The 27,592-nt window shown below is 40.3% G+C and overlaps 1 protein-coding gene across 7 annotated transcripts in view; it reads left to right on the top strand.

Annotated features, from left to right (window-relative positions):
- Positions 1-27,592, top strand: part of anks1a (ankyrin repeat and sterile alpha motif domain containing 1A) — a 169,969-nt gene that overhangs the window by 55,637 nt on the left and 86,740 nt on the right. For all 7 annotated transcript variants that reach the window (XM_031895639.1, XM_031895640.1, XM_031895638.1 and 4 more), the window contains 2 exons: positions 3,919-4,215; positions 22,405-22,480. In XM_031895639.1, coding sequence (XP_031751499.1) covers positions 3,919-4,215; positions 22,405-22,480 — 373 coding nt within the window. The remainder of the gene's footprint in view (positions 1-3,918; positions 4,216-22,404; positions 22,481-27,592) is intronic.

Here is a 27,592-nt window from a genome sequence, read left to right as displayed (position 1 = left end):
AATAGGGGAATTGTGATTGGTGGTTGCTGGGTGTGCCCACTTTTTCTCACCTTGAGTCTAAGTCATCCAATGATTAACTTAAATAATACTTAAATAATGGCATCAGTTTAGATATAAACCAATGAAATGTAATGGGTGGAAATGGGTTTGCAGCATTGTAAATTTAAACAAAAAAAAATTCAGTAGGTGAAATCTAATTGGCTGTTGTCCACTTTTTCAAACCTAAAACTTCAGTCCCCTAGTGACCAACTGTGAAGAGTTTGGGGCCTGGTGTTAATACTGTGAGAAGGGCAGCAGGTTGAATTTCCCCATTAAAAGTTAATAGGTAAAATCTGATTGCCTGTTGGTTGCTCCGCCCACTTTTGGGCATCCAACAAATATCATATTTTTATTCAGGTTGACCACATGACTTTGTGATTCTTGGTGAGTGTGGTCTCAAAGCTGTAAGAGTTCCAGCAGTTTACATTTCCTCATTAAAGTCAATGGGTGAAATTTGATTAGCTGTCCTTGGCTCCTCCCACTTTGGGTCGTCCAACAAATGTTGCTGTTTCATTCAGGGTGACCCCATGATTGTTATTCAAGTTTGCGGAGTGTTGCTTCAAAGCTGTAAGAGTGGCAGCAGTTTGAAAATCTTGGTTGGTTTTTCTCAATTAATTAATTATAGACTGGGAGGGGCATGTGAGGAGTGCAGTGACATCTAGGTCAGAAGTGAAAGTAAGCGCCATGCCTGATGCATGACGGGGGAAACCAAGAAATGATTGACAGGTATAAAATGTTTTAAGAAAAATGTGGGTTTCATGTTAAATTTGAGAAGGACTTTTATCACTGGTATAAATCCTTTTGTGTCTTGATAGCAGGTCCCCTTTGTCTTTTAAGCGCCCTGACACGTAAGCAGATTAGTCGCCCGCAAAAAATCTCCTCTATTGTGGGCAATTAATCTCCAAATGCTTTCCCACTGGTAATAATGTATTTTTTATGGTGGAAAAACAAGATACCGAAGTTGACCAAAGTTTCTGCACGAGGCGAATTTAGAAACGTGAAGTTGCTTTTGAAGAAAAGGAAATAGCCACGCTGCAAGTGTTTCCCCACCAGCAATTTGCATTTTAGGAGGAAACAAAGGGACATTTGTCACCCACAGGAGCCACATTTGTTGCAAGTGGAAAAACATCCTGAATGTCATTACCCTAAAGCTGGCCATACACGTGGCGATCTAACGATGTTTTGTGCGACCATCGGTCGCACGAAACATCGTCAAATCCGCCACACACAGTCAGGGCTGAAACAGCAGATAAGGAGGTAGAAACAATAGGATTTCTACCTCCTTCTGCCGATTCAGCCCTGACGGCAGATTTTGGTCAGGCGCCTTCTATGGCGCCCGATCAAAATTTTCTAACCTGGCCGATCAGCGAGTCGTCCGATATCGGCAGCTTCCTGCGATATCACCGACATGCCATACACGCACCGAATATCGTACGAAACGAGGTTTCGTACGATAGTATCGGTGCGTGTATGGCCAGCTTAACAGTATATAGATTTGGCCTTAATCCATCCTGGCCATGCAAAAGCACATGTCTAATCTGTTTAAAACCGCACCTGCTTCATGGTAAGCCCTGCCCCATTGTGTAGCTTCAGACTGTTACTGTTCTCCTGAACTAAAGGTGGCCATATATACGGGCTGATAAAAGCTACCAATAAACAGCTTATTGCTCCTTCTATGGAGCCCTCAGATGGGCCTACCTGACTGGACAGTACAGGTATTGGACCCCTTATCCAGAAACCCATTATCCAGAAAGATCCAAATTACGGCCTTCTCTCATAGACTCCATTTTAATCAAATAATTCACATTTTTGAAAAATGGTTTCCTTTTTCTCTGTAATAATAAAACAGTACCTTCTACTTGATCCCAACTAAGATATAATTAATCCTTATTGGAGGAAAAACAATCCTATTGGGTTTAATTACTTCTTAAATAATATTTTTGTAGCCTTTAGGTAGGAGATCCAAATTACTGAAAACCCCCTTATCCGGAAAACCCCAGGTCCCAAGCATTCTAATATATATTATATATTATATTATTCTCTGATAATGGGTCCCATACCTATATATATATAAAATGTGGAATTTTTTTAACCATATATATTTTAATGATTTAGTTTTAGTTGCAACTGAGTAATTGCAGGGACCGCAGCTGCACTTGCAGATGTGCATGAGCCCTTTACAAGTACAATAGCCTGCAAAGCACTCGTGTCACTGATTGTCAAACGATAGTTGCCTGAAAAATTGCTTGTACAGTAATGGGTTTCCGGATAAGGCGTCCGATACCTGTACCTGTACTCTGATTCCTAGTGCGAGTGTCTGTCAGTGATTGCAGTGTAAGTCTTTGGGGGCACTGTATATTCAATTAAGACTTTAAAAACAGGGTATTCGTTGACAAAACACACAATTGAAATACAATAATGAAAACAAATTAGTATGCAACATTTTTCTTTTTATAGAACCAGGATGATCTGCCCTTGTTCTCCCTTACTCAAAAAAAAAAACCAGGATGATTCTTGATCTCCTGGTACAAAAATACTCTTCTATAAAAATCTAACTTGCTTTTGTTTGTAGTGTGGGAGGAATCCCACAAAGGTATTAGTAGAACATTCATTGTTACCTTTCAGTTCCTGCTGTGTTTTCATGTTCCTCCCTATAACATGATAAAGGTAAAAAAGAAATGTTCACGCTGTGTGTCCTGTTATGACCTTAGACTGAAATCTACATGGGGCAGGGACTTATGTGAATAATGTACATAAAATCTTGAGCTATGAAAGCTATTAGAATTGACATTACAGGTATGGGACCTGTTTTCCAGAATGCTTGGGACCTGGTGTTTTCCGAATAAGGGAACTTTCCGTAATTTGCATCTCCATATCTTAAGTCTGCTAAAAATCATTTAAATATTGAATAAACCGAATAAGCTTATTTTGCACCCAATAAGGATTAATTATATCTTAGTTGGGTTCAAGAACAAGGTACTGTTTTATTGTTACAGAGAGAAGGGAAATCATTTATAAAAATTAGAATTATTTGCTTATAATGGAGTCTATGAGAGATGGCCTTTCCGTAATTTGAAACTTTCTGGATAATGGGTTTCCGAATAAGGGATCCCATACCTGTACTATATAAAACATTTTAATGAAATAAAAATGTTTTGGATTTGGCTGAATATGGAATACACATAATATTTAGGTGAATACCAAATCTCATTAAATAATCTGTCCAGTAAAACAATATGAAGTTTAGAAATTGGACTTGGTTTGACTGAAGATTTGTCTAAATCTTGCAGAAAGGGCTGGAATTTTGGTGCATCCCAAACTGAATGTTGTATCCATTGCATCCATAATTATTACTTGCTTACATTTCATGTAGATGGTGGCCTAATCATTAATAACCAATAATTACCAATATAAGGAAGCTGTTTTAATTACTGTACCATGATATAATTTCTTTGAACTTTGTAGTATTTACTCCTCATGCCAGTTACTGTGTGGCTTGCATTTATTACTTACCTTACCCAGTGTCTTTTGTTAGATCAGCTTTTACCTTGGCCTATTTTATGTCAGCTCTGTTTTTTTGAAACGTGGTTCATTACTTACCTTAAATTTTTTGCCTAAAAACTAGACAATTGTTATGAGCTTTATGACTTCTTCGTCTTTATGACTTTATCAATGTTTTTTGTGTCGTGGGACTGCCTTGTTTATTCACTGGGTCAATTTTGGTCATATACAAACTTTGCATACCCCTTTTCTCTATTCCTCCACTTCATGTTTAAGCATGCACATTTTATTATCTAACCCTATACTTCTGTTTATGCAGATAAAATTCTGAGGTTACAAACATAACAATTAAAAGATACTACTATGTTACTCCTACAGAATAATGATAATGAGACAGCCCTTCATTGTGCTGCACAGTATGGTCATACAGATGTGGTACGTGTTCTGCTGGAGGAACTGACAGATCCAACAATGAGAAATAACAAGCTTGAGACTCCACTGGATTTGGCAGCTCTGTATGGGCGTTTGGAAGTGGTGAAGCTGCTGCTAATTGCACATCCTAATCTGCTGAGCTGCCATACAAGAAAACACACTCCTTTGCACCTGGCTGCTCGAAACGGACACAAAGCTGTAGTTAAGGTTTTGCTGGATTCTTCAATGGATATTAATTACCAGGTATTGTTGTTCATTTTTTTTTATTCCTACAGTTATGTTCTTTTTGCACAAAAAATCATGGAATGTGTTTATTACTTACTATTAAAGAAGCATCAAAACAATACAGAATGTTGTAATTAAGCTGAAATATTTTATTTGTTAACATTGTGTTTTTGCCTTTATAATTGCTAAATTTTTTTTGTATTGTTAAAACTCCATAAAAATTAAAATAAATAAAAAAACATGATTTTGCTTTAACCAGCCTAGAGGTTCAGCACCAGTGTATAGAAAGTTGTACACAGGAGTTTGTCATCTTTAAAATGCCAATGACACTGCTCTTGCTTAGTATGCTTTGGGCTGTAGTTTAAAAATTAAGATTTGAGAGTCACAAAAACAGCAGAGTGAGAGTGTAGTGATGCTACAGTATTGATTATTTTTCAATTTTGATCCAAAATGCAATGTTACATAGGGTTGAAAAAAGAGTCCATCAAGTTCAACCAAAGTGTACCCAGCACACACAACCTATACTTACCAATCTATACTATCACATACACTATATATACAATCACTAATACTAACTTTTACTGGTATTAGTATCACAATAGCCTTGGATACTATGCTTGTTCAAGAACTCATCCAGGCCCCTCTTAAAGGCATTAACAGAATCTGCCATTACCAAATCACTAGAAAGGGCATTCCACAACCTCACTGCCCTCACTGTGAAAAACCACCTATGCTGCTTCAAATGGAAGCTCCGTTCCTCTAATCTAAAGGGGTGGCCTCTGGTGCATTGATAGCTTTTATGGGAAAAAAGAACACCCCCTATCTGCTTATAATCCCCTCTATTTGTACAGAGTAATCATGTCCCCTCGCAAGCGCCTCTTTTCCAGAGAAAACAACCCCAACCTCCACAGTCTAACCTCATAGCTTAAATCTTCCATCCCTTTTACCAGTTTAGTTGCACATCTCTGCACTCTCTCCAGCTCATTAATATCCTTCTTAAAGGAACAGTAACACCAAAAAATGAAAGCGCTTTAAAGTAATAAAAATATAATGCACTGTTGCCCTGCACTGGTAAAACTGGTGTGTTTGCTACAGTAACACTACTATAATTGATATAATAAGCTGCTGTGTAACCATGGGGGCAGCCATTTAAGCTGGAAAAAAGGAGAAAAGGCACAGGTTACATAGCAGATAACAGATAAGTTCTGTAGAATACAATAGTGTTTTATCTGTTATCTGCTATGTGCCTTTTCTCCTTTGAATGGCTGCCTCCATGGCTACATAGCAGCTTATTTATATAAATTATAGTAGAGCTGGGCGGTATGACCAAAAATTTATATCACGGTATTTTTCAAAATTATATCGGTGTCACGGTATTTGACGGTATTATTTTTTTCCATGCATTTTTAGGTGTTAACCCCATTTCCTAATAAATTAGAGAATAATTACTGCAGTATTGAAAATCAGAGTCAGGCAAGCGAAGGATCGGCAACAGAAAGTTGTAAGGTAAATCAGGCAGGCTTAGTTTCCCAGGCAAGGCCGCAGACAACATAGCACAGGAGGAGGCGTTTGATAGCTTTAAATACCCCCCACGCATACGCAGAACCGGCGCCGTCAGTGCGTCACGGACGTGCACGCTTTGACATGTACGTGCGCTTTGACGCACGCGCACCTGGATGCGCGTGTGCAAGGTCCCGCCGACAATGGGACGCGCGCTCGCACGCAAGGAGGCGTGCGAGACCGGGCCGCACGGGTAAGTACCCTGACACCCCGGTATTGCGGTATCTGAAAAATGAATATAGTTTTTAAAAAAAACACCGGTATTCGGTATTAAACGGTATATCGCCCAGCCCTAAATTATAGTAGACTTTCTGAAGTAAACACACAACTTTTACAAGTGTAGGGCAGCAGCACATTATATTTTAGTTACTTTTATACACTTTCATTTTTTGGTGTTACTGTTCCTTTAAGGACTGGAGCCCAAAACTACAACGCATACTCAAGGTGAGGCCTTACCAGTGACCTATAAAGAGGCAAAATTATGTTTTCATCCCTTGAGTCAATGCCCCCCCCCCTTTTTTTTTACAAGACAGCACTTTATTTGCTTTAGTAGCCACAGAATGACACTGCCTGGAATTAGGCAACTTTAAGGATACCCCCAACAAACTACCATTCAGTAGATAGTTTGCATTTATATTATTTCTACCAAAGTGCTTAACTTTGCACTTGTCCACATTGAACCTCATTTTCCAGTTTGCTGCCCAGTTTTCCAATTTTTTCAAATCGCTCTGCAAAGCGGCAGCATCCTGCATGGAACTTTAGTGTTGTCAGCAAAAATATAAACAGTACTCTCTATGCCCACCTCCAGGTCATTAATAAACAAGTTAAAAAGCAAAGGACCAAGGACTGACCCCTGCAGTACTCCACTAACCACACTGGCCCAATTAGAAAATGTTCCATTTACCACCACTTTTTGTAATCTATCGATCAGCCAGTTCTCTATCCAATTACAAATATTATGTTCTAGGCCAATATTTCTCAATTTTATCATTAACCTTCTGTGAGGTACTGTATCAAACGTTTTAGCAACGTCCAAGTAGATGACATCAACTGCCATTCCAGCATCGAGGTTCCTGCTCACCTCATAAAAGGCGACAAAATTAGTCTGGCAAGATCTGTTATGCATAAAACCATGCTGGCACAAACTTATAGTATTGTGAACTGCAATGTATTCAAGTACCCTATCCCTTCTTACCCCTTCCAAAAGCTTTCCTACTACTGATGGCACCATGCCAGACCTCAACGAAACCTGAAAAATTAAGTGAAGAGGCTTGGCAAACACAGGGCTCAATTAATACCCTGGGATGAATCCCATCTGGTCCTGGACCTTTGTTTACCTTTACATGTTCAAGTCTTATGAATTTCCTCCCGAGTGACCCATTCGTCAGTAGCTACAGTGGGTATAAAAAGTCTGCACACCCCTGGTAAAATGGCAGGTTCCTGTGCTGTACAAAAATGAGACAAAGAGAGAACTTTTTCCACCTTTAATGTGACCTATAAACTGTACCACTCAATTGAAAACTGAAATCTTTTAGGTGGAGGGAAGAAAACCAAAAAAACTAAAATAATGTGGTTGCATAAGTGTGCACACCCTCTTCTAACTGGGGAAGTAGCTTTGTTCAGAATTAAGCAATCACATTCAAAATCATGTTAAAGAGGATTCAGCACACACCTGCCATCATTTAAAGTGCCTTTGATTAACCCCAAATAAAGTTCAGCTGCTCTAGTTGGTCTTTCCTGGCATTTTGTTAGTTGCATCCCACAGCAAAAGCCATGGTCCACAGAGAACTCTCAAAGCATCAGAGGGATCTCATTGTTAAAGGATATCAGTCAGGAGAAGGGTACAAAAGAATTTCCAAGGCATTAGATATACCATGGAACACAGTGAAGAAGACAGTCATCAAGTGGAGAAAATATGGCACAACAGTGACATTACCAAGAACTGGACGTCCCTCCAAAATTGATGAAAAGACGAGAAGAAAACTGGTCAGGGAGGCTACCAAGAGGCCTACAGCAACATTAAAGGAGCTGCAGGAATATCTGGCAAGTACTGGCTGTGTGGTACATTTGACAACAATCTCCCATATTCTTCATATGTCTGGGCTATGGGGTAGAGTGGCAAGACGAAAGCCTTTTCTTACGAAGAAAAACATCCAAGCCAGGCTACATTTTGCAAAAACACATCTGAAGTCTCCCAAAAGCATGTGGGAAAAGGTGTTATGGTCTGATGAAACCACAGTGAAGCATGGTTGTGGCAGCATCATGCTTTGGGGCTGTTTTTCTTCAACTGGAACTGGGGCCTTAGTTAAGATAGAGGGAATTATGGACAGTTCCAAATACCAGTCAATATTGGCACAAAACCTTCAAAAACTTCATCTTTCAGCATGACAACGACCCAAAGCATACATCCAAATCAACAAAGGAATGGCTTCACCGGAAGAAGAATAAAGTTTTGGAATGGCCCAGCCAGAGCCCAGACCAGAATCTGATTGAAAATCTGTGGGTTGATCTGAAGAGGGCTGTGCACAGGAAATGTCCTCGCAATCTGACAGATTTGGAGTGTTTCTGCAAAGAAGAGTGGGCACATCTTGCAAAGTCAAAATGTGCCATGCTGAGACCCGAAAAGGTGCTTTAACAAAGTACTAGTTTAAAGGTGTGCAAACTTATGCAACCACATTATTTTAGTTTTTTGGTTTTCTTCCCTCCACCTTAAAGATTTCAGTTTGTTTTTCAATTGAGTGGTACAGTTTATAGGTCACATTATAGATGGAAAAAGTTCTGAAATGATTTATCTTTGTCTCATTTTTGTACAGCACAGGAACCTGACATTTTATCAGGGGTGTGTAGACTTTTTATATCCACTGTAAATTACTAGAACTAGGCATATTGGGCTGGACTTTATTAGCTGGCTCCTCAGATGTATAGACAGATGAAAAATAAGAGTTCAAAATTTCTGCTTTTTCCCCGTTCTCATCAACCATCTTACCCACCCTCTCCCCAGGACAATAAGGTTCCCACCCCTTCTTGCTTCATTTTTTTTTTTTTTACTATTCACATAATTAAAAAATATTTTTTTTTTTTTTTTTGCTACAATATGAATCTGAAATTATTTCTAATGAGTTTTGTATTATACATTTTTTATTTGGTATATACACATTAACCACATAACAGTCTGCCCATGGCAAATGTTACCCAAATTAACGCAACACACAATGCAGCCCAAAGACCAAATAGTTTCTGAGGCATCCTAAACTAATAAGATCAGTGGCTTGTACTAACACAATGAAAAATGTTTAGTTGACAGACCATGTGTCGCTTACTTACTTGTTTAAAAACTAATTACACAAGCCAGAGTTTTGGAATGCTTAGATTTCCAACTGGCAGATTAAGTTTGCAGGGTGGAAAAATGCAATGCTGAAGGGATGCTGATAAATGTATTATAGTAAAAGTAGTTATACTCTAGGCCAGGTGCACACGGTGTCTTCCATTCCATGTTTACAGATGCACTGACAGGCACAGCATTTGCCTGTTAGCACACACCTAAGGTGTATTTTGGTGGAAAGGTGCAAAAGTCTGCATTTTTGTGACACAATTTTGTGACCTATTGCCTTGGCTTGTCATCACATACCTGGGCAGAATTTGGTGCAGAATTGTTTAAGTATGCATCTTTGGTATTTGCGCTGGCCAGCATATGACAAGTCTCTTGGTGAAATATGGGCAATTTTTCCTTTTTTGCACATTTTGGCGCTTATGTGCAATTTCTGTGAAGAGTCACTTTCCTCATTCAAAACGAAAACCCAGAATCTTTTTGTCGTATTTGGTCATACCCTATAGCAGTGTTGTCAAACTGGTGGCTGTGGGCCTCTTCTGGCCCATAGCCCCCCATCTGTCTGACTGGTGTGACTGCATACATTTGTGTAAGCTTTAAATTGTATCAGTACTGAGATTAACTGGTCCCTGCATTATACATATCTGAGATTCAGTCTGTAAACCATTGTATTGTTCACACCCGTAAGCCCCTGTATTATTTGCATCTTTAAATCTCTGTATTATGTTCACTTGTGAGTCCCTGTATTGTTTACACCGTTAAGGCCATGCATTGTTTACACCTGTAAGACCTCATGTTCAGACTTTAAGCCCCTGCATTGTTCACCTGTTCATACCTCCAACAGACTAAAGGAGCACAGCTTGCATTGTCTCACTGTATGCACTCCAAAGTATTCATTTTGAAGTAGTCATGATCACTTACTTACATAGGCATAAGTGTCCATGTCTCCTTCCCTATTCTGCCCCGCCTATGTGCGCCATACTCTGCCTGCCCTATGCTACCTGTGTGTGCCACACTCTGCCTACCCTACCCTGCCTGCATGCTATATTCTACCTGCCCTAGGCTACCTGTGGGAAGTGAACCTGATGGGTGTCTGTTCTGGGAGTGTATCAGCATTTGAATAGATGTTAGAAGGTTCCTGAGGGGTTTAATTATGTGCTTGGGGGGTGGCTTTGCTATCCACTTCTTTCAAATATAAGTGATGGGTGATATCTATGCAGTGAACTCCAACCTTAACCACCATTAATGTCAGTATGGTCATAAAAGCTCTTGTGATAACATGGGTGTGGTTTAAAATAAGAGACTGGTCAAAACTGGCTTCTGTGATAAGCCCTCTAGCACATAGGCCAGAAAAAATTCATCTCTTGGTACAGCACTGCCCTATAGGATGCTGAGCTTTCAGATGGAAGTAGTTACTGATCTTTCCTCAGACAGCCCCTGAAAAGTTTGGTTGTTTGCCGTGTCCAAAGGAATGATTTGCGGTTAATCTGAAATAACACATAATATGGGAGGCTGCAATATGCAGAGCCATGGTATGCAGAGAATTCCCTAATGTCATTTAGCAGCGGAAAGGGTAAGCAAGATTTTGTGCTGTATTAGAGGAGGTATAGATTTGCTGGAGGGGGTGGTTCATTCTTCCCCATTACAAAGCCCTGGTAAGGCCCCATCTAGAATACGTAGGTCAGTTTTGGTCTCCAGCTCTCAAACAGGATATTGTGAAATTGAAAAGAGTTCAAAGAAGGTAAGCTGGTAAATGATATGGTAAGTTTCAATTATGAAGAGAGTTTCTAAGTTGAGGTTGTTTGCGCAGGGAAAGAGGAGCTTAAATGGGGCATATAGCTTGATTTTTTTAATTGGCCTAATATGCTCAAAACTGAAGTTAGTGCACTTTTTTAGCATACCTTAGATCATCCCATAGATTTTATATGATATTCAAGTCGGGGGACTGTGACGGCCACTCCAGAATATTGTACTTCTCCTTCTGCGTAAATGCTTTTGTAGATTTTGAACTTTGTTCAGGGTCATTTGTCTTGTTGGAATATCCAACCCCTATTTAAAGTGGACCTGTCACCCAGACATAAAAAGCTGTATAATAAAAGCCCTTTTAAAATTAAACAAAAACCCAAAATCATTTTTGTATTACCACATCCATACCCATTCTAAAAGCATTTAAAAATCCCAGCTGTCAATCATATATTGCCTGCCCCACCTCTGTGCCTTAGGCATAGAGGTGGGGCAGAGAGTTACTTTCACTTTCAATTCAAAACTTCTTAGATGTTGCTGCTTTCCTCACATTCCCCCTCCCTCCTCACCATGTAATTATGTAACCAGTGCATGGACATGGGCATCAGGTCCCCCCATACTGGCACAGAAATAAGATATTGGCAGGATGCAATGCCTGCTTTGATAACAGTGCCCACAAAATGGTGCCTGCCTGCTTGCTGCAATTGGGAATTACAAGGCTGAAGAAAATGCGAATAAAACAATTTATATAGTGTAAGTAAAGTTTATTTTGCTTGACAAACATAATAGAAAATAATTTGGAGTTATTTCTTAAGGTGACAGGTCCCCTTTAACTTCAATTTTGTGACTGATGCTTGAACGTTATTCTGAAGAATTTGTGGATATTTGGTTGAATTCATCTGACCATCGACAAGGGCCTCAGTTCTTCTTCCGTTATGCAAAGTGCTTTTTGTTATGACCAGATAACTCAATTTTTGTCTTATCAGTCATGTGTTGAATTGTAGAAAGATGTACAGATACACCATCTTCAGCAAGATGTTCTTGCAGGTCTTTGGAGGTGATCTTTGGGTTGTTTGTAGCCATTCTCACAATCGTCTGCATATGCCACTCCTGTATTTTTTTTGGCCTGCCAGACCTGGGTTTCACAGCAACTGTGCCCGTGGCCTTCCATTTCTCTAGGCTGAGACGGGGTTCCCAAGCTTTTTCATATGACTTTATCTGCTAAGGATGCATGGAATTCAGGATTCAGTTCAGGATCCAGATTAGGCTTTTTTACAGCAGGTTTTGGATCGGCCAAATCCACTTGCCTGGCCGAACCGAATCCATAACGTGATTTTTCGTCACATAAACACACATTTTGGGATGAATCCCAAAATAGTATCTGCTGCATCTTATCAATGCAGAATTCACTGAGCCTGAAAAAAAGTCCTGTTGTTTTTTTAAGTAAAAAAAAAAAAAAAAAAAATAGATTTTAGCAGACTGTCAAGTTGTGTCATGTATGTAATTACCGTTTGTTTATTTTATCCAAGTGGTTCTGTTAGCCAAGAGCAAGAGGCCCATTGGGGCAAGCAGTAACAGCCACCTACACTTCATCTGTCACCTTGCCCAGACACAGGGGACTGTCTGACTATCCTGTCCTAGGTGACGACAAATTGAAAAGACAAGCTCCCATGGTCCCTGTCTGCAGCTCGAGCTGTGTTTGAGGATACATGCTGACCAGCAAAGCATGCTCTTTCTCATTCGGCTTTATGACCTTCACATCTGGCACTAAAATGCCTGTATTGCTTGTCATTTTAATTACCTTAATGCAGGCAAACATCAGCTTGTTGTGGAGGTCCATTATTGAGCCAGTTAAACCAAGAAACTGCACATTGCCGAAACACTGCTATGCCGAGAAGGCTCTGGCACCCCTTCAGGCTGTTACTACTTTGCCAATGCCCTTGGATGACTCTGCAGTTTATTCAATGCAGCCACCATTGCAGAGCAGATGGACATGGATGTAAGGACTTTTGTGGTTCCCCCTGAAAATGTCCTCCTCCCCCCCAACCTGCCAAGCCCACCTCTATTGCCAGAGGTTTCCTTACAATACCTTACTTGGTCAATCTATGGATTTCTTTGCTCTATAATGGTAATTATATTTTGTAATCGCCACCACGATAATAGGCTAAAGAGGATGAATTGCGGATGTACGCCTCCATCAATATTGGCCTTATGGAACAGTACAATAACAAACTAAAATAAAGAATAAAGCTCTAAATGTGATTACAGGTATGGGACCTGTTATCCAGAATGCTCAGGACCCAGGGTTTTCCGGATCTATTTCCGGATCTTTCCGTAATTTGGATCTCCATAACCTAAGTCTGCTAAAAATCATTTAAATATTGAATAAACCCAATAAGCTTGTTTTGCCTCCAATAAGGATTAATTATATCTTAGGATCAAATACAAGGCACTGTTTTATATTTACAGAGAAAAAGGAAATCATTTATAAAAATTAGAATTATTTGCGTATAATGGAGTCTATGGGAGATGGCCTTTCCGTAATTCGGAACTTTCTGGATAATGGGTTTTCGGATAAGGGATCCCATACCTGTATTTATTTCCAGAAGCAAATTTTCTTTTTCAAATCTATTACATAAAGTTCTCTTTGAAGCAAATCCAAGTAGTTTGTGTCATATATGTTGGGCGCTAGAGATTAAAAAGGCAGATAAGTTTGTCTTGTAAAAGACAAATCAGAATTACAGCCATGCTCTAAAGGCATTACTAATGATAGCACTGAGGAGTGTTTGGAGGCCCTGTGGGTTGAGACTTCTGCTGGACTTTAGAAAATTAAGAAGCAGTGAACATGGTTCTTCATGATGAGAGCATCTAAGGCTACAGTGATCTCATATTTTTATATACACTGTATGTGAGTGCATTTATAGGTCTGTATAGGTATATATATTTAAAATAATTTAATGTGAAATCCCACTATTTCTTTAATAAGAAAAAGAGAGAATCCCAAGATATCTCCTTTTTTTCTTTCCACTGTCTAAAACACACACTATCCACAGTGTGATAGCAATTGCGCATGATTTAGAAAACAGCAGTACGGGTATGGGACCTATTAGTGCTGGGCGGTATACCGGTTTAACCGGTATACCGGTTTTTGAAAAAAAAAAAACGATATGATTTTTGAACATACCGCTATACCGGTATGCGCCCTTCCTGCAGTTTTTATCCAGTTACATCCGGGTTGCGCCCGTGCGCACGTGACGTCGGCGCGCATGTGACGTCGGCGCGCACGCGACGTCGCTAGGACGCATCGCTGGAGCTGGAGGAACCACAAGTTGGGTAAGTTGGGCTGGGGCTGGTGCTGGGGTTGGTGGGGTTGTGGCTGGTGCTGGGGTTGTGGCTGGTGCTGGGGTTGTGGCTGGTGCTGGGGTTGTGGCTGGTGCTGGGGTTGGGGGGGTTGTGGCTGGTGCTGGGGTTGTGGCTGGTGCTGGGGTTGGGGGGGTTGTGGCTGGTGCTGGGGTTGTGGCTGGGGCTGGGGGGGTTGTGGCTGGTGCTGGGGTTGGGGGGTTGTGGCTGGTGCTGGGGTTGTGGCTGGGGCTGGGGGGGCTGGGGCTGGGGCTGGGGCTGGGGGGGTTGTGGCTGGTGCTGGGGCTGGGGGGGTTGTGGCTGGTGCTGGGGCTGGGGGGGTTGTGGCTGGGGTTGGGGGGGCTGTGGGGGTTGTGGCTGGGGTTGGGGGGGCTGGGGTTGTGGCTGGGGGGGTTGGGGGTGGGGGGGGCCACCAATATTTATTATTTATTTTTTATTTATATACCGTCAAATACCGTGATACCGATATAATTTTGAAAAATACCGTGATATAAATTTTTGGTCATACCGCCCAGCTCTAGGACCTATTATCCAGGCTGCTCGGGACCTGGAATTTCCTATCTTAAAGTGATACTGACACCAAAAAATTTCTTTTAAAAATATGAACCTACCATGTTCACTGTTTTTTCCTAAAAGTCCTGTTTCTCTACATAAATCCTACTAAAGATCCTGAACCCTGACAGTCTGGTAACCCAACTGTAGCTTCTCAATCTGTCAAAAGGACTACATCATAAACTGGGAGGATTCAGTTTGCCGTTTGCTTCAAGGAGCTCCCTCTTCCTCCCTCCCTCGCATCGCATTGTGAACTAGATAGCAGGCAGGCTTGATCTTTCCATTGCCTGCCTGCTTCAAAGGGCTTCCCCCCTCTCTGCTCTTCCCCCGAAGAATTAAATAGCAGGCCAGCTTAAGCTTTCCCGTGCCTGCTTCTAAGGGCTCTCACCCCCCCCCCATTATACATAGACATCGGAGCTTAAAGCAGAAGGGGCGTTATTTATTCACTTGGAGGGAATTTAAATTAAAACCCAGAAGAGGGGAACAAACATGGCCGCTCCATGGGTCTTTAATTCGTGCTACCATAATTGTGAAGCGAAAAAACTTTGCAGATTTAATTTAGAAGGAACTTAAAGCTGATACAAATTAAAACACAACAGCATGTGTAAAATTATTTTTTTAAAAGTATCACTTTAAGTCTGCTAAAAAAAATATTTAAATAGTAATTAAACCCAATAGGATTGTTTTGGTTGGGATCAAGTACAAGGTACTGTTTTATTATTAAAGAGAAAAAGGAAATCATTTTTAAAAATTGAATTATTTGATTAAAATAGAGTCTATGGGAGATGGCCTTTCTGTAATTTGGAACTTTCTGGATAATAGGTTTCCGGATAAGGGGTCCGATACCTGTACATCAGTCTGTAATTCACATTTTATTGGTGAATAAAAAGGTAACGTAACTCATTTAGAGGTGTTAAAATTGATGAACTTTTGTTTTTTTTAACGCAAATTAAGTAAGTTACTTTTCAATTTGAATCTTGTCGCAATGTTAAACTTATGGGCTTATATATCAATTTTCAAGTTTGTTTTTCTAAATCGAATAACTTGCATATTGAATGCTCAGTTATTTGTAAATAAGGAAAACTCGTCTGAATAAAAAAACTTGAATTCTTGGATTGAAAATATGGCTTGAGTTTGCCTAGGACAAATCCCATTGACTTCTGTAGAACCTTGCAAGCTTTTCGATGGTGAATTTTTACATTCGAGTTTTCTGGTTTTTTGCACTTAATAAAGACCAGACATTTAAGTTTTTGTGCCATAATTTGCGTATTTTTGTAACGCTTTATAAATAAAATACATACAAGTTAAACATACACTGTTTTAGTCATATGTAACAAAACTTCTGACAGTCCTAAACTTTGCATTTAAGTAGTCAAATCGTTTAAGCATATTTACAAAAGTACTTTGTTCTGTAAAAAGAGATTGAAGGTACCACTACAGAGTACAGGGTACACTGACACAAAGAAGCCCTGATATTAACACCTCCTTTGGGAAGGTGTTATTTCCAGGGTCCTCTGCCTGCTTTACCAACACACAAAACTCAAATGCACATCATGAAGTACATTAATGGTGTTTTTGGTGGTTTGCATCAGTGCTGATAATCATCTTTGTTACAGCACTGCAGGTCCTGACTTCTGTCAACTTTGGTAAATCAAATGCAGATTGTTGTGGCCAATTGCTGGATGACCAATTTTACTCTCCAATTCTGGTGGGAAAATATTGATATTCTGGATAAAAAAAAGTGCATAATTTGTGTGTGGTTTTTTTTTTTTACGCTTTTCAGAAATGCCATAAAAACCGCTACGTTTGGTGACCTTTCCAAAAATATATGGTTTTCAGGGGGTCATCCTACATTTTTGCCTTTTTTACCACTTACAAAACCGTCCCTGTGTTTATGAATCTGGTAAATGTAAGCCATGGAATTAGTGTGCACAAGGTATATTTTGGCATCTGTAAGTGCTGTGTACTTTGAAGACCTATGTACATTTGATAAATCTGTGTATATTGGACATAAGACTGTTCGGTAGACCTAAACTTCATTAAAATTGCCAATTTTAGAAAAGCTTTGCAGCTTGGTACTTTAAAGTAGAAAGACATGGGTACACATTTTAAATTTGGGGGAATGTGTACTTTCCAAAAATATATGGTTTTCTGGGGTGAATGTCCTTTTTTATAGCTTTATCTAATGTAAAATGCAGTAAATGTGTTTAGATCGTATGGGGGTATTTTCATTTTGGGGCCCCTACATGCCACATAGGTAAACCTATGCACATTGGGTATCAAACTGTTTAGTGGACACCTGGCATTTATGTCTATGGTGTTTTATCTTGGTACCTAATGGTATGTGGGAGATAAGAAGCTGTAGAGTGGAAGCTTTGAAACGATGTTTCAAAAATTTCACACATTTTTATAAAAAGTGGTACATTTAAGAAAGGAAATGTAATTTAAAGTAGAAAGTCAGTTGTGCCTATTCTGGATTCATCAGAATCGTTTCTTTTCAAAAATGTATAGGTTTCTAGAATAAACCTACCCTAAGTGGAATATTTGGTCTTGAAATCTAAATTATGCAAATTTCTGTGCCATTTTAACATTTTAGTTTAATTAATTTGGCTTTCATGTTTAATTTGAAAAGGACTTTTATTATACAGCTTTTTATGTCTGGGTGACAGGTCCACTTGAAGTTTGGCAAATAAGCACCTGTTGTTTTTTTCAAGTTTTCGGGTCTAACAGTCAAGTTTTAAGCCTTCAGTTATGGGTGGAGGGTGATTTTCTGTTTTGGGAGGCTGAAGGTGGCCCACACAAGCTGGTGAAAAACTAATTTCTAATCTTGAGAACTGAAAATTATAAATTGATTGGACTTTAAAGCATTGAGTCCTAAATGATTTTGCTGTGTTAGCTTATTATAGATCAGTGGATACTGGCAACACAGGCATGTTTTAAGTAGAGAGAGACTGTGAACTGGCACCTTAGCTACAGTTAAAGACACTGATTATACACACTGACAGGCAGGGGATACTGACACCCTAAACATTTTACAAACCGTGAGGTGCAGTGTGTACTGGCACCCAAACACATTGTCAAGTAAGAAACAATAGTCAGTAAAGACACATTTTACTGTATACTGTCACCCCAAGTTATTGGCAGTGGGCACTTTTACCCCCGGCATCTGACAGCACACTGCTGTCGGATTATATCTAAGGTACAGTTTGCCACTACTGTGCTGACTGCATGGGCACTGCAAGGCACAAAGCAACATAAATCACAGACCTGCACAAACCGCAACATTTATAAATTATACTTTCTGCTTTGTCTTTATTTGCCTTTGATTTCCATGCCTTCTCTCCTGCTTTCCTCAACTATCTCAACTTACATCTGGCAGTTTATCAGCCACCTCAATCCATTCCCCTCAATTTCAAGTCCTCTACATATACAGTCATATGAAAAAGTTTGAGAACCCCTCTTAATTCTTTGGCGTTTTGTTTATCATTGGCTAAGCTTTCAAAGTAGCAACTTTCTTTTAATATATAACATGCCTTATGGAAACAGAAGTATTTCAGAAGTGACATAAAGTTTATTGGATTATTGGATTAACAGAAAATATGCAATATGCACCATAACAAAATTAGACAGGTGCATAAATTTGGCCATCCTAACAGATATTACATCATTACTTATATATAATACTTAGTTGAGCCTCTTTTTGCAAATGTAACAGCCTCTTATAGCCTTTGATGAGTGTCTGGATTCTGGATGGCGATATTTTTGACCATTTGTCCATACAAAATCTTTCCAGTTCAATTAAATTTGATGGCTGCTGAGCATGGACAGTCTGCTCCAACATTATCCTGAAGAATTTGTTGATTTTGTTTTGAATTCATCCAACCCTCATCTTTAACAAGGGCCCTAGTCCCTGAACTAGCCACACAGCCCACAGCATGATGGAATCTCCACCAAATTTTCAGGTGTTTCCAGGTAGCAGGTGTTTTTCTTGGAATGCGGTGTTCTTCTTCCGCCATGCAAAGTGCTTTTTGTTATGACCAAATAACTATATTTTTGTCTCATCTGTCCAAAGCACTTTGTTCCAAAATGACAGTGACTTGTCTAAATGAGTTTTTGCATACAAGTGACTCTGTTTGTGGTGTTAGTGCATAAAGGACTTCAGATGTTCTTTGTAGAAATTGCGCTGAATTGTACAATGATGTACAGATACACCATCTGCAGCAAGATGTTCTTGCAGGTCTTTCGAGTTGATCTTTGGGTTGTCTGTAACCATTTTCACAATCCTCCGCATATGCCACTCCTGTATTTTTCTTGGCCTGCCAGACCTGGGTTTTACAGCAACTGTGCCCGTGGCCTTTCATTTCCTAATTCCATTCCTTACAGTTGAAACTGACAGTTTAAACCTCTGTGATAGCTTTTTGTAGCCTTCCCCTAAACCAGTGCTGTCCAACTGGCGTCCCGCGACCCCCTCTGTGTGACCCCCCCACCTATCTGGCTACTTTGATGGCTTACCTTTGTGTAAGCTTTAAATGGTATCAGTATTGAGATTAACTGGCCCACTGCATGATCCAGGCTGTAGTTCCCCTGTATTGTTTAAAGGACAATGAAAGGTTAATATAAATGAAAAGTAAGTCTAAAGGCATTCTTTTTAAGTACTTACTGCATATCTAAATTCCCAGATCCCTGCTTGCTTCTCTGAGATATGGTGCTGGCAGCCTACAGCAGTGTGAAGACTACAGTGACATCACTGAAACATCCCTGTCCTTCCTGTAGGCTGCCAGCGGCAGCCTTCCTATTCTCTGAGCATGTGTGTAACTTGATCCTGTCTCCTGTTCTGAGCTACACATGCCCACCAGCCAATCAGAAGCGGATCTGGCAGAGGGGAGGGGGGGGAGTTAATTAAACACAAATGCAGTATGAAGCAAGGAGGGAAAGGAAGGGAGAATACCTTTTTAGAGATGGCTGCCTGTTCTAGAAAATGTGAAGTGTGACTGAGTAAATATTTGATTAGGTGAGCCAAAAGTGCGCATTTTTACAAAACAATAGGAGGACTATTGGGCAGTATGATTTTTAAATTTTGATTTGCATTCTCCTTTAAACATGTAATCCCCTGTACTGTTCACACCATTTAAAGCACAAGGAAAGTCGAAATCTATTAAGCACACTATTAAATAATACTACTATTGGCTGTGTAAAAACGCTATATTTCTGGCTTGCCTAATGAAAGATTTACAGAGATACACGTACTAGAACCTACATACTTGTTTCAGTGAACGGTGCCGCCATCTTGTCCAGCATGTCTGTATGGGCTATTCCTAAAAAGCAAAAGCCAGCCCCCCCCCATCCCCGTAGCTGCTCACAAACCCCTCCCTTCATATGTTTGCCTGACACTTGCGTTTGCCATGCTCCCCCTTCTGCCACAAACCCCCGCTCCTCGCACCGGTCTGCATGCAAAGTTCTCCATGTCACCGCCGCCACCCCCCCCACTCGCTCCCCCACCGTGTCACCGCTACTTGCTCCTCCACCATGTCACCACTGCCGCTGCCACCCCTCCCGCTACTCGCACCCCCACCGTGTCACCGCTAATTGCTTCCCCACCATGTCACCACCGCCACCACCAAACACCCCCCCCTGCTACTCGCTCCCCCACCATGTCACCCCCCCCCACCCGCGCTACTCGCTCCACCAGAGTTTAGCCTGCCGGGTCTGCATGTCACCTCTCTCCTGTCAGCTGCGCTCCTGTTTGTGCGCATTCGCCGCCTACAGTCCCAAGTAGCCAAGTCTGGGCAGGAGCTTTGCATTATGGGAATCTTCTCTACCCAGCTCAGTGTTTTTTCTCCGTGTTTGGCTTCAGATCTTCTGAACAGGTGAAATATGGGGAGACTTAAGGGCACTATTGAGACAACTGAAGGTATGCCTGCAGCTTGAGATTAACTCTTTATTAGCCTTTCCTTCTCTTAATCTCTGCATTGTTCACACCTCAGGCTCTGACCCACATTGTTCACCTGTTCACAGACTGTAGGAACAGTGCCAGCATTGAGTCACTGTATGTACTGTGTATGGCACACACAAGCAGCATAGGGCAGGCAGAGTTCTGCCTGTGTGTGCTATACTCTGCCTGCCCTGTGCTGCCTGTGCATGCCATACACACACAGGCAGCATAGGGCAGGCAGACTATGGCACACACAGGCAGTACTCTGCCTGCCCTATGCTGCCTGTGAGAGGTGAACCTGGCAGGGGTTTGTTCTTGGAGTTTGTTAGCAGTTTGAAATAGCCTTTAAAGGGTCCCTTAGTTGTGTAATCATATGCTTGGGGTTTGCTGTGCTATCCACAGGGGAGGAGGATGCATATGGATTTAAGGGTGTGTCTTAATATGACATAATATAATTCTTTCACATATGAATGATGGTTGATATCGCCGCAGTGAGCACCAAGCATTTGGGTTTTTGCTGCGCTACCACCATTAATATGGGCTTGCAATAACATGGGTGTGGTTTAAAAAGGGGGAGTTTTCAAAACTGGCTTCCATTAGCGGCCCTCCATTATGTATGCTAGAGAAATTTCGTCCCTCGACACCACAGAAGTTGGACAGCACTGCCCTAAACCATGATACTGAACAATCTCTTTATTTATAGATCTTTTGAGAGTTCCTTTGAGGATCCCATGCTTTCACTCCTCAGAGTGAAACAGAGGCACAACTTGCAATTGGCCCCCTTAAATACCTTTTTTCAAGATTGGACACACCTGCCTATAAAGTTCAAGGCTTAACAAGCTAATCAACACTCCAAAAAAGGAAACACTATAGGGTGTGGGATAAAGCAAGTACCCCTGGTGATCACTGAGGAACAAAACATCTAAGAAAAAGTCTCAAATACCACTGAAAAATAAAATAAAATATTTCAATCTATTAAAACCTGCCAGTTTTGCCAGTAATCGCACAGGCAGTTTTTCACATTTGATTTCATTTCATACAACTAAATACTGCTTCACTAAAAATCTTTGTTCAGAAAACACCCCAGTACTCAGATGTTCCTGGGAAATGAAAGACATACCAATGTTATCTTTTTAGTTGAAAGTGGAGTAAATTATTACGCAGGCTCAGAAGGGTTCCCAAACTTTTTCATATGACTGTATGTGCAATATTCCATTTCTGTATATTCCATTTTTTTTCCATTCTCGATAACTTTCTGTGATCTTCTTATATTTAACAGTCCTGTCCTTTTTCATTTTCCTTCTGTGCCCAACACTGTCCTACGATGTCTTTGTGGTCCCAAATGTTTGAAGTAGCCAGGCAGTGAAGCAGTCCATTAACTGTTCCACTACATCTGCCTTTATCGTTCCCCCATCCTCCTTCAGTAAAGGAACAATTTTTACGAATTATTTTGTAAGGGAGGGTTAGCCTCTTCAAGCCTTAATGAAGGCCATTGCTTCATCTGCCTTTATTTGCATATGTACAAGCATTTCTAAACACTCAGGTAAAGGCATCCTCGTGGGTCTCTTATTTTGTAGAATGACTGTCTGCATTAGTTCAATAGCTAATAAAGCTTACGTATTCTGAATACAGTGAATTGACTGTTGCTTTTTTTTTTTCCATTATACTGCATTCATTTCTTGCTCATGCTATCCCTTTACACACATATTTATGTGATCATTTTCTTTTACAGACAGAAAAGGGAAGTGCTTTGCACGAAGCTGCTTTATTTGGAAAGACAGATGTGGTTCTTATGCTTCTGAATTCAGGTAATATTTGTGCAATGTAGAGTGCTCTAGTGTCTACAAGTAACTGAATTTGCCAACCAGATATTCAGACAATAGCACTACAATACACAAAACCTTTATTAAGCAGGTCATAAAGGTAACAATTTAAGCTTACATGGCAATATCGATAAACGCAATATTATTTTCATGTACTGAAGTGCTGTGATATTGATTTCTGTTTGCACATATGTATGTTGACTTGCTTTTTGTTCCCTATGGTTTTCAAATGTCCTGTTTTCTCATGCTTCATGTAATAATGTATTTACCTTTGTTCAACTTGAGCCCAGTAATTAGTACATGTATTAGGAATGCATTCTGTTATTTATTTTAAATACATTTTTTTATAAATGTTTTTTTTTTAATGTGCTGTACTAAATAGTGAAGATTAGAGAAACTGAGAAAACTGCCGCACTTGGTCCTATCAATGCCCAATCAATATCTTATTGAGCCTAGATCAGCTATTGATTGTATAAGCTATAGTTTTATTCTCATACTAAATCACACTGAACTATGCATAGAAAATGTACTCTGCAATTTTTTACATTGGCAGATATCAAAACTTGTTAATGTGTTTTTAATATATCCACTGTACATTAGCATCAAACTGTTCATTAGACTCCTGGCATTCATGTGTAGAGTGTTTTATATGGTTGTCCTATAGGAGATGAAATGTTGAAATTTCATCACAAACATCAAAATCTTAAATTTTAGGAAAGCTTTGCGGTTTCGTACTTTGGAGTAGAAAGGCAAGTGTATGCCTTTTGGTTTTGGGGGCATGTTTACTTTCCAAAAATATATGGCTTTCTAAAGTAGGCATACTGTTTTGTAGATTTACCTCACATAAAGTGCTCTAAATGTGTTGATTTGGCAATAGCTGAAATTACAGAAATTATAAAGCATAAGGGTGCTTTTATCTTGAGGCTTCTACATGCCACATACTCAGGTAAACCTTTTTGAGGATTTTCATTTTGCATTTTTTCCTATGTAATAAGGGAAAATAATAGAAGAGAACAAACAAAAGACAAGGAGTTACATTTAAGTGTTAGCATTATAAAATAAACAACAGTGCCTTTAGTTAGCAGTTGTAGCTGGTGAATCAATCCAAGGTCCCCAGATGTTATCAAATTTGTCAGGAGCTTGTCTTGTAATATACTGTATATACTGGAGTATAAGCCTAGTTTTTCAGCACCCAAAATGTGCTGAAAAAGTCACCCTCGGCTTATACTCGAGTCGGGTGCCATGGGTCCCTCCAGACAAGCACCCTCTGTCCTTTGTGTGCAAATTAGGCCACCTGCAACCAGACCCTCCAGTGCCCTTGCCCACTCCCAGTCGCAATACTTATTCCCCCTTACGTGTCCTCCGGGACTGGGTCTGCTGCCAGTTTGCCAATGCGCAATGAGCATGGGGTAGTACTCATATTGTTTTTGTTGACCCTCTTCTCCACTTACAGAGCTAGTTTACGGTTTTTCTTTTAAATAAATATTTTAAAAACATATGCCTCAATTTATGTAATTTACTGGTTTTTATTTTGATTATTTAAACTTAGCAGTAGCTGCTACATTTCCCAACCTAGGCTTATACTTGAGTTAATAAGTTTTTCCAGTTTTCTTAGGTAAAATTAGGTACCTCGGCTTATATTTGGATCGGCTTATACTCGAGTATATACGTTAGTTTATAGAGCATATTGGGTAACATCATGGATATTTTGTCTGCGAGTTATTGTAGGACCTTTTGTCAATACTTATGGACTGGAAGGCATTACCAAAAAAACATGTATAACGGTACCATTATCAGCCCCACATCGTAAGCATTGTGGAGAAGGTCTTTTTCCCATCCAAAATAGTTTTTGAGGGGTGAGATAGACCTGGTGCACAATATTGAAATGGATCAAACTATCTCTCATTCTGATAAGGGGCTGTTGCATGTTATCTTTTATCTCTTCCCATTCTGCCTTTTCTGATAGTGGGTTGAAACTTTCCTATTTCAATTTTACTCTGGGGAGTGGATCCACAAATTTACTTCGTATCCAGCACTTACAAACTTTTGCTGTTTTTCTGGCACTAGGGTGATAGAGATTATTCTTTAGTATAGAATACACAGTAATATAACTCTTGGACTGAAATTGTCTCCGATATATATGTCTCATATGTACCACAGAAAATTTGTCAAATTTTGTTATTATTTTTCCAAGGAGGAACCTGGGCCTTCCAGATATAATAATGTATCATCCATATACAGTGATATTTTTCTGCTTTACTTTCCGCGATTTAGAGCCATGGATGTGATTCGAATTTCTTATTAAAATGGCCATGGGCTTAATGGTTAGGGCGAACAGCAGTGGGGAAAAGAAGGGGCACCCATGCCTAGTTTCCCTAGCAAATGTAAAGGGTATAGATATGTGACCATGTATTCAAACTTGTGCTTGAGGATCAATATACAGAAAGTGAACACATTTTAAGAATCTTGTTTTGACCCCTATAGACTGTATCACTTGCCATAAGTATGGCCACTCTATGCAGTCAAAAGCTTTGGCACTATCCAAGGACACTGCCAGTCTAGACCCTGGGTTGTCATGTTGTAGTTGCAGATTGAGATATAATTGCCTAATATTAATACAGGTGGTCTTCCCTGGGATAAATTCAGTTTGGACTAAAGATGTAATTAGTTTAGCTAATAGGTTAGCAAGGACCTTAGCTAGGACCTTTACCTTTATATTCATTAGTGATGCACATTGTTTTACACCTTTAACAGGCTTAGGGATTACTACAATAATTCACTTGTTCGTTAATGAGGTTAATGCAGAATTATCATAGGCTACTTGTAGAGTAGCTAGGAGTTTGGGTGCCAATACTTTGATATTCTGCCAGTACCATTCAACTGGGAGCCCATCTGAGCCAGGGGCCTTGTTGGGTTGCATGGAGAGTAATGCTTCTGTGAATTCAAGTTCCATTATAGGGGAATCTAGGTAACTGGCCTGCTCAGACTGGTATTCGTGCCAGAAAGTGTTTGAGTTCAGCCACATTGTAGGTAGCTTTGGAGGTATAGAGGGTTTGGTAGAAGTGGGTGAATTCCTCTGCACTTTCAATACAGGCAATAGTGTTGGATTGTTGTAACATTTTGGCCAGAATAGCTAATAGCTTGCTGTTTTTATCTCCCAGAGCAAAGGTTCCTTGGGGCATGTAGATCATAGATTGTTCGAATAACCGTTTGGTATTATGTAAACCAGGAAACAGTCAAAAATGCATTAGAAGTGTCAGGGGAAGGATTAGTGGCATACTCCAAATCTGCCTGTGTCGTATTATTTTCAAGGTGGGTTAAGGTCACCCTTGATGTTGCTATAGCTGCAGTCAATGAGCCCTGGACCACTGCTTTCATTGCATCCCACATTATGTCTGGTGTTGAAGTATGAGCATTTTGTTACCAGTACTGCTCAATGTTGTACTCGTTCTCTATTTGGACAATTGGGTGAGATAACCACATTGGATGGGAATTCCATAGTTTAACCTGTACTCTAGGGGACACCTCAAGAGTTATTGTTGGGGTGTGATCCGAGATTTCTCTTGGTAGGTAAGCAATATCCCAGACCATTGGTAGCAAATCTGGGGAGGCCAGTGCTAGGTCTATTCTTGACAGGGTGTGATGGGTAGAAGAGTAACATGAGTATACTCTTTGATGGGGGTACTTCAATCTCCATATGTCTATTAAGTTTTGCACTAATACCCAATCATCGAACCCTGTGTTTGTGAATGGGATGGGGGGCAGTTAGAAATTCTGTCTAATACTGAGTCTATATATGGGGTTATAGTTACTCATCATGCATATAGTGGCTGGGTCTAGATTAGATAAGTAGGTCATAATTGCTATCAGCACTTCCTCCGAAAAGGGAGGTGGTATGTACATATAACAGTCCACAGGTATTTCCCTTCAATATTAGCATATAAAAGCTTGCTCAATATGTATCTTCTGAAGCGAGAAGGCTTGAGACACCTTGTGAGTAAACTGAGTAGGTGATAGTGCTGTGCTACCCATGGTTTTGTCAGTGCTTCAACCTTTTGGCCCACGAGGTGGGTTTCGGGGTGTAGCGTTTGATTCAATTAAAGAATAGAGCTTTTTTTATATTTACAGTTCAAGCCCTGTAGTAGTACCATAGTTTATGGATTCATTAAAGGTGGTCTGTGTAGTGTTCTGGCCGACCTGGGCGCATCACTTGCGGGTGGTGGACGGATTCAGGTTGAGCTCTTCCCCTCACCGTTCATGACTTAACAGTGCCAGCTGCCTCTTCCGGCTTGTGATTTTATAGGCGTGCCCATCGTGCCCCGGCCCTTTTTGTGACGTCATTGCGGGGAGGACACAGGTCTATTAAGGTCTATTAAGGTCTATTAAGGTCTATTAAGGTCTATTATTGAGGGGAGAACCCGGGTCTGGTGCAGGTCGAGATTTTCTCGACCTGCACATCACTACTGTGTAGCTTCCAAATTTCCCTCAGGCAGTCAGGTAAGTTATTGACAAGTACGTAATGTAGGGGGATGTGTAGCTCCTTGCTGAGTTAGAAAATAGAGGTAAGGTAGAGAAAAAAGGTTAAACAAACATAGCCCTTTCGAAAGTCCCTAACCCTCCCTGCCCAACCACCCAACTTGGCAGGCATTACTCCCAAACAGTATACCTGAGGCCAGTGGAGTGTGCTCAGTTGTGAGAAGTCTTACTCAAAAGTGCTCGGTATAGTTACTGTGTCCGTGGGGTGCGTCTCCACCACCTGCTATAACCCTTGGTGAGGAGAGTATCTTTAGTTTGGAATTGTGTTGCTTTGTTTGTTATGGCTTGCCCATATTTGTTGCATACAGTATTTGCCTCATAGGGTAGATATGTTTTGGCTGTCTGTAAATGCAAATGTATGTTTATCAATGCAAGGAGTCTGACTGTCCGTACTGGTGTCGGAACGGAAATATGATGTTATTGGCGTTGCTGAAACTTTGTTGAATGAGTCGCATGAATAGGCAGTTAATATTGGGGGTTATACATTGTTTCGGAAGGACAGGGGCAATAGAAAAGGAAGAGGAGTGGGTCTGTTCGTTAAGCAGGAATTAAAAGCAAATA

This window comes from Xenopus tropicalis, chromosome 2 (genome assembly GCF_000004195.4).
Source record: "Xenopus tropicalis strain Nigerian chromosome 2, UCB_Xtro_10.0, whole genome shotgun sequence".
NCBI classification, from domain to species: domain Eukaryota; kingdom Metazoa; phylum Chordata; class Amphibia; order Anura; family Pipidae; genus Xenopus; species Xenopus tropicalis.
The sequence above is the reverse complement of the archived record's forward strand: the minus strand, read 5'-3'. Positions and strand labels throughout refer to the sequence as shown.